This window comes from Myotis brandtii, unplaced genomic scaffold, assembly GCF_000412655.1.
Source record: "Myotis brandtii unplaced genomic scaffold, ASM41265v1 scaffold793, whole genome shotgun sequence".
Taxonomy (NCBI): Eukaryota; Metazoa; Chordata; class Mammalia; order Chiroptera; family Vespertilionidae; genus Myotis; species Myotis brandtii.
In genome coordinates this window covers 231,447-247,347 of record NW_005371193.1, presented here as the reverse complement: position 1 = coordinate 247,347, position 15,901 = coordinate 231,447, and the positions used below count along the sequence as shown (strand labels likewise).

Here is a 15,901-nt window from a genome sequence, read left to right as displayed (position 1 = left end):
TGGTTATATAGGAAATACTATGGAATCTCTTACTGGAGATCAAGTGATCTAAAAGGGTAGATGCTTGCTGGCATGCCTTAAAGAAGAGGCAGTGTATCACTTCAAGTAGATAATTTTCACAGACAATGAAGAGGAGTGAACAATTAACACTGGTGAGGCAAGTGGGTGGCAAAGGTTTGGAGGATATACATAAAAGTGACATGGAAGAACTGAAAGAGCAAGAAGACTTAGGGATGGTTTGGCAAAGAATGGCAAAGAGGATGACAGTAAAGAACCATAAGAAATTTGGGGGGGGGGGGGTTCATAAATTTTTTCAAAGTTCTAACATGGGAAACTGCGAATTGACACTACAACCAGTTATGATCAATGACTAGAGCTTTAAGTAATAAAATTTGTACCAGGGAATAAAAGAAAAACACAGCTACCATTCATAGTGTTCTTTAGAAAGAAGATATCACTTCATGAAGGTTCCTTCTCAGAATACTATTTTACAATTATTTCCCTTACCTCTTCTACCATTTGCCTTTTTTTCTCTAAGGATAATGTTAAAATGTGACTTTTTTTGTGGTTCAGTACATTTCATGATCTTACCACACAGTCCATAATAATCTGGCATTGCTATCTTGAACTGAAGTTTCAGACAAATCAAGCTAATGCTTCTACTAATTTAATATATTGGAGTATAACATTTATTTTAGTGGGAGAATCACTTTAATTACTTCTACTTAGGGAATAATTTACATAAAAACCCAAAGGGGTAACTTAATTCTTTTCAACCATACCTTACTGCATTTTATAACAAAAATTATATGCTACGGGTTATCACAAACGTGGGAATTCACAACATTCCCTCACGAATGTCAAGGTCTAAGCTTGAAAGCAAGAAGTTGAGTCTCTAATTTACCACAGAAATGCCAGATGCTCATTTTATAGGCAGATTTCATAAGCCTAACATTTAATGAGAAATTGTTAGAGCTACATTTGGCAAGAGAAGAATATCTCTCAGATGTTGAGAATACCAGCAGAAGAATCTTTTTGCTGCATTCTTTCTGGAGAGATTGACTAAAATCATTTGGCAGTTAAAAATAATTTGAAGTTAAAAACCTTCATGGTAAATTCTTTGTTGAAAGATCAAGTGCATCTGCTGAAATGTATTTATTTCATTTCAGTGTAAGATGGGAGAAAATAGTACTTAAAAGACAGAAAATAGTGTACAAAATCAGAATGATGTTCTGTTAGACTGCAGGCATTATTTACAACGCTGTTGCAAGTTAATCATTTATACTACAAAGAATTTTACCTATTTCAAAGCTCATCCCACTTGTGCTAGCTCCAAGGAACTGATTTGTGTAAACTCTGGACTCATTCTAGATTCTACCTATAGTAAGAAACTTTGCTCCTGCCCTGCCAGCATAGCTCAGTGTTTGAACGTTGGTCCATGAACCAGGAGGTTATGGCTCTATTCCTGGTCAGAGCACATGCCCGGGTTTTGGGCTCAATTCCCAGTAGGGGGCATGTAGGAGGCAGCTGATCCATGTTTCTTTCTCATCAGTGTTTCTATCTCTCTATCCCTCTCCTTTCCCCTCTATAAAATCAATAAAAATATTTTTAAAAAAGAAAATTTGATCCTAAATTTACCTAATTTGCTTAATAGATTCATAATCTTCTGATGGCTTAAGAAAAAAAACCCTAGCCTAACTTGATCAGAAAGTCGAAATGTCATCAAGAAAAACAGGCATAGGTCCAAAGGTTGGCAAATTTTTCCTGCTAAGTGCCAGATAGTAAGTATGTTGAGCTTTGCGGGACATACTTAGTCTCTTGTCTCATACACTTCTGTTTTTTTTGTTTTATTTTACAACCCTTTAAAAATGTAAAAACCATTCTTCACTCCCGGGAACACAGAAACAGGCTGTGGGCCATAGTTTGCCAACCTTAGTTTAGAGAAGTGCTGTACAGTGGAAATGTTCTCTTTGTGCTACCCAATATGGTAGCCACTAGCCACATATGGCTATTGAGCATTTGCTAGTGCAGCTAAGGAATTAAACTTTTTATTTTAATTTTAATTAACTTTAAACAGCCACATGCAGCTAGTGACTATGGTTTTGAACAGCACAGATTTGGAGGATAGCCCACAAGACGCCCTGAAATCTCTGTACACCGTAAATCCCGTATAAAGAGTAATTGTTATTAATAATAACGTCCAATTATTAAGTTAAGCATTTTGCATCAATTCAAATGAGTAACATCAAGGAGAAGAAAAATATCATATAAGAAACCTAAAACAAACTAGTTGGAATTTTATAATTTATTAGTATGACATCTCTTTAATAATATTTAGGCAAATTGGAACCTTGAAGTGTGGAGAAAATGAGTCTAAAGGGCTTTGAATTTAAAAAGATATACAATGTTCCTTTTTTTTGTTAATCCTCAACCGAAGACATTTTTCCATTGCTTTTTAGAAAGAGTAGAAGGGAGGGGGAGAGACGGAGAGGAACATCAATGTGAGAGAGATACATCAATTGGTTGCCTCCCACATGCACCCTGACCAGGTGTCAGGATCAAGGCTGCAAGCTATGTATGTGCCCTTGACCGGAATCTAATCCAGAACCCTTCAGTCCACAGGCTGACTCTCTAACCACTGAGCAAACAAACAGGGTAGGGCACAATGTTCCTATTTTTAATAGAAATGAAAATTTCTATCACTCAATTTGGATGGATTCTATTGAAGACAATGCAACTAAAATTAGGTTTCTGTTTGCCTGAGAAGACAATTGATTTCTTCCATCACTGACCTGAAATGCTCCTAGAAAATTGCTTTGCTTCATTCATCACACTGCCACTCCCAGCAAGGCCCCTAAAGTTCATAAGACACAAACTTGCTTTGTTAGCCAAGCTGTTACACAAGAAACCTAAGTCCTCATTTCCACCTGCTGACAAATCATTTCCCACGTCCATTAATGCATTCACTTAATTCTTGGAGCTTCTGAAGTAGAAAATTAGGGCGAAAACACTCATTCAACATTGAAGGAAGCATGCAGTCAATGCCTTTAACATTCATTAAAGGCTATTTGTTTTCCCCTTACCTATCTGGGACAGAATACTTCTCATTTAAATAAGCAAAAAATTTAAATACACAGCAGGGTGCATAACACTACACATATGTATATTGATAGTTTATGACAAAACTCACACCATCCCCAAACCCAAAGTTTCACCTTCATTATTTCCTATTTTAAAGCAGTCCTGGAAGAAAAGGAAAATTACTTCATGTAAAATCATAGGTGAACCACAGAACACAAATCAATGAATTGTATCCAGTTAGTATAATAAGTATTCACTCATAAGGTGTAAGTCAAACTACCTACTAAGAATCTATAATTGATACATCCAGTGAAAGTCTATGCAGCAACTGGGAAATGAGGTAGATCTATATGCAATGCTGTGGAAAGATATATTGTTGGCTGAAAAAACAAAAGTCACAAAACAGTACATATATTATAATCTCATCTGTATGTGGTAACATACATAAACTTGATTATGCACAGAAAATGTTTGGAAGTGTTTCATGGATAAAGTGTTGGTGATGATTACCTCTGATACATTCAGCTGGTAAGGTTTTTACTTTTCACTTTATAGCCTTCTACACTATTGAAAAAAATTTTTTAAATCAAGAGGTTGTATTACTTATATAAATTTAAAATGTTCCTTCAAAAGCCTAGAGAGATCTCTGTAGTGGTACCCCAAGAGACTAAAATGTGATGGCCCTTCTTTATTGTTGCATCTCCCTTTCCCTCTCTCCCTTTCAAATCAATAAAATAAAAATCAATTAATAAATAAATAAAAGAAAAAGTCAGAGCTGTTCCCTTTCTACTTAAAGCCACTATAATGGCTCTAAAACTGTTTCTCTCAATGAAATTCTATAGCACAGAGGAGAGAAAAGAGCCACACAATAGTATTACAAAACAAAAAAATAATAAGGCACACTTCAAATAGGGCTTTGGGAGGACAAGACAATCCACAAGTGCCAACCAGCTCCAGAGCTATAAATCTCCCAAGAGAGCCATCACATTTCAATTACCATCACTAACATTACTTATTATTTGGCCTGCTCCAGTCCCTAAGGCAGACAGCTAGTGATGACAATACCCAGCCTCTTCTTGTAAAACAATTCATTAGGCAAAGCAGAACAGCTGGGGCAGCCACGTGTGAGTTCTTAAAGCACCGCCCCACTGAGACCTCTGGCCCAGATTTCCCTCTTGGTGAGGGACAGCCACCACCCCTCTGACAGCTGTAGAGTCCTCCAGGGACACTTCAGGTTTAATCAGTACTTCCTGAGCTGGAGAGGGCCATTTGATTTCTAACATAAACTAATGGCACTTCTGCTTTCAGTAGGTTACACCAGACATCAGATAAGAGGCTTTAGGGCATTTTTATCTTGTTCAAATGCTCCAGAGCTAATGAGGCAGCAAACGATATTGTCATAGAGCCCCAGTGTAGCTATATTATCCAATAAACAGACACTTTCCAAGACAGGTTTAATATGGATCGAAGAGGTAAAGAAGGCTAGCTTAATATTGATCCTATTGAGAGGATGAGAATCCAGTCACCATAAGTAGGGCAAAATCATGCATATTCTGCTGCAAAGTGCTACTTTGTAAGGGGTTGTCTTTAAATCCTAAGAGTAAAATGCTGATTTTTAGCAGCATAAACCTAGTAGATTTATGTAAGCTAAGTTTTCAAAAAATGCTTCTAAATGAATCTACTTATTTCCATGTATTTTGCTGAAAAGTATTTTTAGGAGTTAGATTTTTTAAAGTAGCAATACTTGAGTGAACTATAAAAAATGGTTATGGATTGATTCTTATGTCTGGTACTTCATAAATAAGTGAATGCCCAACAAGTCCTTTTAGAGATCTTGCAGAATATTTATTTATTTATTTATTTATTTATTTATTTATTTATTTTGCTGTTTTTCCAAAGAAGTAAACATTAGAGCATATTAGCTCTTTTTATTTTATTTTAATATTTTTATTGATTTCAGAGAGGAAGAGAGAAGGAGAGATAGAAACATCAATGATGAGAGAGAATCAGTGATTGGCTGCCTCCTGCATGATACCTCATTGGGGATGGAGCTTGAAACCTGGGCATGTGCCCTGACCGGGAATCGAACCATGACCTCCTGGTTCATAGGTCAACACTCAACCACTGAGCCACATTGGCCGGGAGTTAATTAGCCATTTTTAACTAGCAACTTTTGCTATGCTAAACAGTACAGACTGCCTTTAACTTCTTTTGTATGTGTGCTTTGTTTTTGACTTTTGCCTTTAACTCTTTTTATTTTTTTGTCTTTAACTTCTAAATATTACCAGAGCCCATATCATATAATATAGGACCTCAGAATTAATCCAATAATCCAATTATTCATTCATTAATGCCAACAACCTATTATAATCAAGGCTTTGTGAGACACAGTGAAAATAAAAATCAGCCCTTGGATCAACTTGTCAGGCTAACCACATAACAGATAATTTTATTTAAATAATCTTTTTTTTTTTTCTAATCTGTTTTGGTAAATATATGGAAATCAGAGAACCAACTGTTTCTCTTCTCTATAACTAGAAATATCTATAGCAGGTTCTTCTCAGAAGTAAATACAAATATTAATAAGCTGACCATTAAAAGTGGTCAATATTAAAAGCTGACCATTTCTTGGGTGGTTTGCCTCCCTAAAGATTAAAAAGAGCTAATATGGCCCTAGCCCATTTGGCTCAGTAGATAGAGCGTTGGCCTGCAGACTGAAAGGTCCCAGGTTCGATTCTGGTCAAGGGCACATGCCAGGGTTGCAGGCTTGAACTCCAGCGTGGGGCGTGCAGGAGGCAGCCGATCAATGATTTGCTTTCATCATTGATGTTTCTATCTCTCTCTCCCTCTCTCTTCCTCTCTGAAATCAATAAAAATATTAAAATAAAATAAAAAGAGCTAATATGCTCTAATGTTTACTTCTTTGGAAAAACAGCAAAATAAATAAATAAATAAATAAATAAATAAATAAATAAATATTCTGCAAGATCTCTAAAAGGACTTGTTGGGCATTCACTTATTTATGAAGTACCAGACATAAGAATCAATCCATAACCATTTTTTATAGTTCACTCAAGATAATCAACAAATTATAAGAAGTCCAATTCACAGATTAATATCCATACACACACCTCTAAAATCACTGATCTGAGCCTTCTCAACATAACCATCACCTCACATTCTTCTGCTTCTACTAATCCATCACTGATCATGCACATATTCTTGTTCCCTGTGGCAGAGAATGGTGGTTGCTTATCTCAATACTCTCTCCTTCCTCCTTATTAACAAAACAACAATTTAAAGAAAGTTTTAATCCTCACCTGAGAATATGTTTATTAATTTACAGAGGGGAAGGCAGAAACATTGATCATCTGCCTCCTGCATGTTCCCTATTGGAGACTGAGTCCACAACTCCCCGCATGTGCCTTAACCAGGAATTGAACCAGCAATCCTCCATTCGGTGCACGGGATGATGCCCAACCGAACTGCACCGACCAGGACCAACACAATTTTTATCAAGCAAAATTACAGCCCAGAATAAAAGATTAGTCTTTTGCAGCTAGGTTGGTCCAGATAACCACATTCTCTGCAACTTCCAGTAGACGGCTTAAAAGGAACGGAGTCAGCTCTGTGGGCACACCATTTTTGCTCTTTTCCCTTCCCACCTTCTTCTGGTCTACAACCCAGGCTTGATGGCTAGAGCTCTATCAGTCTTCTTGGACAATGAGGTATCCTTTAGGATGGAAGCCATGCTCTAAGAAAAGTAGAATGCAAACAAAGAGGCCTTAGTCCTTGATAACACTGTGGAGCTGCCTTACCAGCCTGAGCCTGTCTACCTCCAGCTTTCATTTTTGTGGGGAAAAAGGAAATTTTACCTTGTGTAAGTCACAATTATTTTGAATTTCTTTTTATATGTAGTTGAACTCATTCTACGTAATATACCTGATATTCACAAGCTTTTAGTCTATAACCCTGATAGTTTAAAATGTTCATTTCAGAGATGCCTTAATACTTTCGCAAACAAAACTGAAGTTTTATAATGCATACTCCACTTCTACCCTAAATGTATTCTGAGTTACAGGGGCTTAAAATCTTGAAATCATTTCGAATCTTGTGCCTCTCTAGTCTGTTATAATTTCATATTTATCCCCCCCCCCCCTTTTTTACATCCCCTCCTTGCATTCACACTGTCCTAGCTAGGACAAGCAGTCATTGCATTCTTGGCCAGCACCAGCTTCCTAGGTAGTCTCTAGGACCTATCACTGTACCCTTCAATTCTCTCTGGGGACTGCTATCAAAGTGTATGAAAATAATTCCTCTCGTTCTTCAGGCTTTCCATAATCTAGCTCCTCCTTTTCCAACTTTTAATACTCTAACTAATCCATACTCAAAAATTGTTTCCCAGTCTGAAGTGTCTTCCTTCCTCCCATGTGCAAATATTAGCTGTCAAGTCCTACTTCAAATTTCATCTCTTCTAAGAGGTGTTCCCCCAATTCTTTACTTCATTTTTTCCTGCTTTGGAATTTGTAGAACCCACACTCAGAGAGGAAAGCATGGTGAGTGAAAGGCCAGATCATGAACAGCTGTAAGGCCAAATTAAAGGGTTTTTTATTTTATTTTTATCCTAAGAGCAATGGAAGACCATTGATGGATTTTAAGTAGGGAATGAGATCACATCTCAATTTGCGAACTTTCAAAAATATTACTCTGGCTGAACAGTGGAGTAGTTATTGGAGAAAAGATCAATTCTACAGCTAATTTGGTTAGGAGAAGGGGAGAATACCAGAAATAGATTAAAGAAGCTTGATAAAGCAGCCTTGTTGTAGAGGAATAATTTGAAACTCAATATTCTAAAGGAACATGAGAGTCATTTGAGTAAATATATGTTCAGCGTAAGAAAAAAGAGCTGGTGTGCAGAATTTAGCTTTAAATATTCTCCTATCAAGAATGTATTGACAGTTACAATGCCTGAACCTTAATTGGGTCTTAGTTTTAAAAAAGCTACACAAGATTTTTAGAAACAATTGAGGAATTCTGAATGTGTAATTAGATATTTTGCAATTTTTGCTATGTAGGAAACTGTTCTCTTCTTAAGAGATGTGTTCTGAAGTATTTAGGGGTAAAGTGCCCAATGTCTAAATTTTACTTAAAAATAGTTCAAGGAGAAAAAGAAAGTATATATGGAGGCTCACTGGGTATTTAAAATTTTTTCATAATGAACTATCAGAGGTAAAGGAGATTTAATGGTATTCTTGTTAAATTAGTGAAGAGGGGCTTTCCTGGCTTATTTCTGGCATTAATACCCATTTACCTAATAATCTGAAATATTGTTTTTTAACCCATAGCTCCAAAGAAAGGATCTTAAAAAGTAAAACACCAGATGAGGATTTTCACCCAAGATGATCCCTTCTACAAGCAGTTAACAGATAGATACCCCTGCCTTCCCTTTAGTTTCGAGCCTGGCTACTCTTGGATTTCATTCTCAGCTTGATTAAGGACAGTGAAAAAGAAACTGCCTGTCCTTTTTCAATCTGAAAACATGTTACCAACTCATTCTCCTGTGCCTATGTTAATCCTTTAATACAAAGTTATCAGTTCCTGCTATGGAGCCATTTCAGAGAATAGCAGGTACACAAATTTGTATTCAAATAATTGTTTATTGTGTTGCTCTTTTCTTTGTTAATGTCATTATCCTCCAACACTGTGAGACTGTTGGCTAATTCAACTCTTGTTTTTACTGAATTTGACAGCTGACAGCAGCAGAAACAGAAGCAGACAACCATGAACTAGTTTCCCTCAAACCAGGAGAAAAAAATGCTTCCCCTGCAAAGCTAGAACACTATACCTTCCCCACCCCTAAAACTATTCCTGGGAGGAGATAGTCTTAGTAATAACAAGCCTTTCAACCTGAGCGATCAGAAAGCTTATTTCTATAGTCAGACCTAGCTAGAAATCTCACTCTACTTTTGACAAACTGAATAGGCATAGAGGTAAAACTTAACTTAGTCCAAGTTCACTGTGCTTACAATCAGATTGTATCAAGTGGATAAAAGACAAAAATAAATAAATAAATGAACGAATAAATAAATAAATAAATAAATAAATAAGTAAGTAAGTAAAGTCAAGCACTTCCAATATGGCATTCATTAAAGAAAACAATTTTTTAAGTTCATTAACAAAATAGGGAGTTTACTGCATTAAGTTAAAAGGATGTCTTGAGATTTTATTTGGTTGATTTTTTTATGTTATTTTGTATGTTTGTTAAATTGGACCTAGTAAGCCATACACTAGAAGTCCCCCCACCACACCCCAAACTAGAATTAATTACAGTGTAATTTCACAAGCTTACTCCATGAAGACCGCTGTTTCGCATGATTAGAAAGAAGAAAATGAGTGAAAAAAGTGTTGAGAGCACACCACTTCTAGCAGTCACAAAAGAGCCATTAATAGTTGATGTAGCCCTGGCCGGTTTGGCTCAGTGGATAGAGCATCGGCCTGCAGACTCAAGGGTCCCAGGTTCGATTCCAGTCAAGGGCATGTACCTTGGTTGTGGGCACATCCCCAGCGGGGAGTGTGCAGGAGGCAGCTGATCGATGTTTCTCTCTGATCGATGTTTCTAACTCTCTATCCCTCTCCCTTCCTCTCTGTAAAAAAATCAATAAAATATATTTTTAAAAAATAGTTGATGTAGTCATCATTAAAACTCTAGCTGGCCCCACTCTTGGGGAGGAATGAATATTCTGAAAGAGAAATTGTTTTAATTCTAAGAAAAGAAAAAGGGAAAAATGAAAAAAGACCCAAGTTTAATGATCAATAGTGATAGAAAGGAAAGCCATCTTAACGGTATTGTTTAAAATGAAGTTAGGAAGGATTTTTCACATCTACCATATCAATATAAGATGCATTTTCACTTAGGAAATAAACATAATCCATGCTTTATTTTCAACACACAGTTATCCAACAAAAGGTCACCTGACCTTAAACAAACAAACAAACAAACAAACAAACAGAGGCCAAAGTCTAGTATCAATTTCTATCCTACCATTCATTCCTACCTAATCTCCCAGCAAGTTAGTGCAAATCAAAGCAAGCACTTCAGTGCTGCAGGTAGTGAAGCCTGTTCCTTTCCCAAGAGAGGCCTGTAAAACAGGACAGTCACTGACAGCAGTACAATTACTGACACAGATACAGACTTTATGGACATGTTTATCTCCGCTGTAAATCCACACTCTCTCTCCACTCCGATTCACGAGTCATAAAGAAATTGCAGATAATGAAAAACTTGGGGAAATTTACAGCATGTCGGAAACCTCAGACAGCCAGAAGAAATTAAAGAGCTGACTAGGGATAAATCACACAGGTACAATTAAAACTTCCCGCATACCTCCTTCATTTCCAAACTGAGGCACAATCCAATGGAGCTGATGAAAAGTTGAGGTCATGACTCCTCTGGCTGTAATCATTTCTTAACTAACTGCATGTTAAAATTAGCCAATTCCCGGTCACGTGTAAATGCTGATTTCTTGCTGCCACTTTGATTTCCTTCGCTCTCCACTAGAAGCACTCACAGAGCAATTCTGTCTAAAAACAGGCCAAATTGCAACAAACAATAAATGGAAGGTTATGTCCCATCTCCTACAGCCATCTCTGTAGGTGCAGGACATCTTTACCATTGCCACTGTGGAGAGAGCATTAAAATGAGAAAGTGGAGCTACAATGGATGAATGAAATTGGAGGTTTCTTCTTCCCCAATAAATAACAATTCTGAAGGTTTCATTTGATCTCTTTCCAACATTCCAAAGGAGATTTTAAAGGACTGTTATGTTTGATACTAGAATAAGAATGACTTCTGGTAATACTTGTTTTTCAATAGTGGACTGAGTTAGTCCATACTTTTAGGGACTATCTCTACATGAACTTAAAAGTGGTATGGCTTTAGCAATCCTGCCTCAACTACCCAACTCTTGTTTTTCACATTCATTCAGTTACAAAGGCTACTAAAGGGAAGGACAAAACAAAAAGGAGAAAAAAAGGCAAAACAAAACAAAGACCCCAGACTTTACCAGAATGTATTAATGCTAATTAATATGCAACTCTTGTTCCAACATATCAAATCAAAAAAATAGCAAAGATAAGAAACAATGTCTAGATAAAAAGGCTTAACAGATCAACGCCACTTAAGATTAGGATAATGTGAGTTAATTATTGGGCCCTCTATTCTATAAGCTTATAAAGTCCCCAGTAAAAGAAAAAAAGGAAGATTCTATCACATGCTCCACTCTTCCATTTCCCCTAATTCTTTAGATGAAATTAACAAACACAAGATCTCTCTGGAAAGCAATTTAGCAGAACACAGATTTTACCAGCTAATTTCTACATAACTAAGCCAAAACAAGAGTGTCAACAAAGTTATACACAAGTCAATACTAATCTTTCTGCATCTTTATAGAATGAAGCTTCAACCAAATTAGCTCTAATATGGCTTTGAAATTCTGAGCTCTGTCAAAGAAACGAAGGTGAACAGGCTTTTTTAGAGGTAATATAGGATGCAATTGACATGGTTTTGATTTTGTTCCTATTTGACCCCTTGATGATTTGAGGTCCATTTTACACTTCAGAGAACCCAAATGTCATTTTCATTTATTACAGTAAGATTTTATTCTCCATGGAATAAAAACAATTCTAAGGAAATACTGAGAGTTTCAACCCAGACATCACTACCATAGAAAAAGTAGTTCATACCTAGCTCATGGATCTCAATTCTATTCACCCATAAGCATTAGACATGGTGTCTGATTTGCTTTTACTTATAATGAAAAGTTCCTTAAGTTCATAAGTGTCAGACTAATGTCCAGTATCAATCAAGAGCTGTTTAATAGAGGCAGTTTTATTTACAAGTCCCCAAGAGAAAAATCATATTTTATTAAGTATTTGAGTGAAGCCAAGAAACATTACCTACTCTTACTAGGCCAAAAACAATGATATCCCTGAATTAAGAATTAGAAAACTTGAAGAAGAAGAAGGAAAAAAAAGAATTAGAAAACTTAGATTCTCGTCCCAGTTTTGCAAGTAACTAGGTGACTCTGGGCAAATTATTGCAGCTCTGTGAGCCTCAGTTACCTCATCTGTTCAAATGGGTATAGTAGAACAGTAGTGAGAATTAAATGGGAAAACACATTTAAAGAAACACAGCAGGCTGTAATACTTTCAACAATAAAGATAAATTTTAAAAAACGGAAACATGGAAGATTTAAAAATGTTAGTTGCCTTTCCCTCTTCATGAGACATGATTCAGATACCTGGTTCTGTCACTAATAAGCTATGTAGCTGTCCTTAGGCAAGTCACCTAATATCTTTAGACCTTTGTTTCTGTATCTGTAACATCAAAGGGTTGGGACTCAATGATTTCTAAAGATTCCCTTCCAGATCAAACACACTATGATTACCAATTCTGTCACTAAATTACTGGGTGACCCTGAAAAAGTCACTTCATTTCTTTAAACCTCTGTTTCCTTATCTTTAAATACTGGAAGATGAACCAATAGAAAAGCAGACAAGGAATATACCAGGAAAATCAATAAAGAAGGACAAACAAGTGGCCATTAAACATAACTTTATAAGCAATTAAAGAAATGTATATAAAAATATTGAAACAATTTTCACCTATAAAATGGGCAAGTATTAAAAAGTTTAGCAATACTTAGTGTTGGCTAAGATGTAGGAATACAAGTACTTCCATTTACTGTTCTTAGAAATATAAGTTGGACAAGTCTTTCTGAAGGTAACTTTGGCAATATGTATAAAAAATTTTTAATGTGCCATTCACGTTGATCTAGAGCAGGGGTGGGCAAACTTTTTGACTCGAGGGCCACAATGGGTTCTTAAACTGGACCGGAGGGCCGGAACAAAAGCATGGATGGAGTGTTTGTGTGAACTAATATAAATTCAAAGTAAACATCATTACATAAAAGGGTACGGTCTTTTTTTTTTTTTTAGTTTTATTCATTTCAAACGGCCCGCGGGCCGTAGTTTGCCCACGGCTGATCTAGAGCAAAGGATGCAACTGCAGCATGATTTACTTATGATTACTTAAAGTTCTTTATGTTAACATGTAGTGGGTTTATTTATATTTTTAAAGTAATTAATAAATATTAAAGTTTTTTCTGTTGTAATTTCTAAAACAGTAAATATAGGTATAACCCACAAAAACAAGAGCTCTTTGGGATCACCATTAATTTAAAGTGAAAAGAAGTCCTGACACCAAAAAGTATGTGAACCACTGTTCTAAGGTGATCATCCTCATTTCATAAATGAAGAATCTAGGGCTTAGAAAATTAAGTAACTTGCCTAAGTGGTAGATTGAGATAATAAAGCTGTTATGACTCCAGAACCCAAGCTCTTAATCACTATACTGTCCTTTCCTATTAGCTATTTATCATCTAGCTCCTACCTACTTATCTCCAGGTAATTGTTTTTTCCCTTATATCACATTCAGGTCATCATTTTTCTCCACTACCCTTAGTTACCTCAAACAGAGGTATTTCTTAAGCTATATTGTGAAAAAGCAATTCCTACAAGTTGCTCACTACGAAAGATAGTATACATCCTCTCAAACCTTTTTTAAACCAGACAAACTTAAGCTTTTCAACCTATCAATTATAGATGATATAATTCCTCAGATCTGACCTCTTTAAGAATCTCTTCTTAAAAACAAACCTACCCAAATGTCCACAGTAATATCAACAATTATACTCATCTCCCAGTGGACATATTTTGGATCCATGAAATAGTAATTTAAAATTACTACTCAGATGTTTTACATAAGTCACAATGTACTCACTTTAAAAAATATATTTTTATTGATTTTTAGAGTGAGAAAGGGAGGGGGGAAGAAGAGGAAGAGAGAGAAAGAGAGAGAGAGAGAGAGAGAGAGAGAGAGAGAGAGAGAAAATGACTGCTAAAGACAATGACATGGAAAAATGTCATAACTGAATGTTGAGCAAAAGAAGCCCAAAACAAAGACTACATAATTTGTAATTCATTTACATAAAATTTTTTTTAATTTAAATATATTTTATTGATTTTTTACAGAGAGGAAGGGAGAAAAATAGAGAGTTAGAAACATCGATCAGCTGCCTCCTGCACATCTCCTACTGGGGATGTGCCCGCAACCCAGGTACATGCCCTTGACCGGAATCGAACCTGGGACCTTTCAGTCCGCAGGCCGACGCTCTATCCACTGAGCCAAACCAGTTTCGGCAACATAAATATTTTAAAAAGCAAAAACTTTTAATGATATTATAAGTAATAATAGTGCTTGTCTTTGTGGAAAGTACAAGTAGTGTCTAGGAGGGCCATGAAGGAGGCTTTGTATATTGGGAAAGTTCTATTTCTTAATCTGTTCTGGGTTGTGGTTTCATGGGAATATTGATTTTATAAAAATTCATTAAAGTATACATTATAATTTGTGTACTTTTCTTTTTATATATTACTAGAGGCCCAGTGCATGAAATTCGTGCACGGGGGGAGGGGGGGGGGAAGAAGGGGGGACCCCCAGTCCGGCCTGCACCCTCTCCAATCTGGGAGCCCTCGGGGAATGTCCGACTGCCGGGTTGTGCCCACACTTTTAACAGATGACATCTCCATTGTTGTTTCTTTCTTTTCATGCTTAAACCCATTGGAATTAGTAGGTATCCAAAGTGTGTATACATTTTGGGGGGACACCCTGTATATCTCTAGTTAGCGGTGAAAGGACCCAATGGCAGATTTGGAACCCCCAGACAGGGACCCCCGCTCCCTCCCCGCATGTCTCCCCACTCCACTTTCCACCTTCTCGGGCAGCGGGAGAATCAATGTTTTCTCTCATTAACTCGGAAAAGCACGTCCTGTCACCCGCTGCCCAGCAGGAGTGCACTAAGCCCCAAGCAAGCGAGGCTCAATCAGGGCAGCCTTCATTCATGGGTGTCAGCACCCAAAGTGCATATTCCTCCTCTGCAGTCGCCCCGACTATCCCACCGTTTCACTGGGAGGACGGAACTCCTCGCCTCCTCTGGGTTCCCAATCTTGAATGCTGACCGAAGGCATCTCAGCTAGGGCCGCCCACGCCCACCAGGTGTGTCTGTCCACACCTGCTCGCACCTCAGCACCTGCATTAGCCCCACAGAGGTGATCTTGTCGCTGCACTGGCCTCCGCGGGAACAGGGCATCACCACTCCGCCCTCTCACTGTCATCTCACAGGCACCCACCTTCAGCACCCAGAACACCCAGACACTCTCCAAAGGACATGAGCGCATCAGAGGGGACGTGCGCACATACTGTGGGGGATGTAGGCGTGCAGAGGTTGATGTAAGTGTGGCGGAGGGGCAGGTGGAGGAACTTGCATGCGCCTTGGTCTGGGACTGTTGCAGGCGCGCGTGGGTGACAGCGAGCTGGGGGGCGTTCACACGCCAAGCGGGGAGAAGAGGATGTGCACACTGGAGGCCTGCGGCTTCGAAGATCTGCAAACCCCCATGGTGCGGCCAGGAGAACGTCATCTGGCCCGCCACAGTGGCTGTCCCTGCGATCATGCACCTTCTGGGCCAGGAGGCAGGACTTGCGCAGCCACTCCTTGGTGCTGATGGCCTGCAGGCGCTACTTCAGCTCGGCCCACAGGCTCCGCTTGGCACGCTCACGGCTGCCACCGCCGCCATGTGTGGAGTACAGGCCACCCTCCGCCGGCCCGCCTTCCCCACCCAGAGGCTCTCCATGCATGCTGCCCACAGGCTCGGAGCGGCCTGGGCAGGGCAGGATGCCTGCATGCGCTGCCCACAGGCCCGGCTG

The 15,901-nt window shown here is 38.1% G+C and overlaps 1 protein-coding gene across 2 annotated transcripts in view; it reads right to left on the bottom strand.

Moving 5' to 3' along the window:
• LIN52 (lin-52 DREAM MuvB core complex component) overlaps positions 1 to 15,901 on the bottom strand; it is an 87,975-nt gene that overhangs the window by 44,392 nt on the left and 27,682 nt on the right. Inside the window, exon 6 of one of the 2 annotated variants that reach the window (XM_014531179.1) lies at positions 6,448 to 6,835. The exons of the other annotated variant lie outside the window; for it this stretch is intronic. Coding sequence (XP_014386665.1) covers positions 6,834 to 6,835 — 2 coding nt within the window. The 3' untranslated portion in view covers positions 6,448 to 6,833. Of the gene's footprint in view, positions 1 to 6,447; positions 6,836 to 15,901 lie in introns of those variants that run through there. 2 annotated transcript variants of the gene reach the window in all.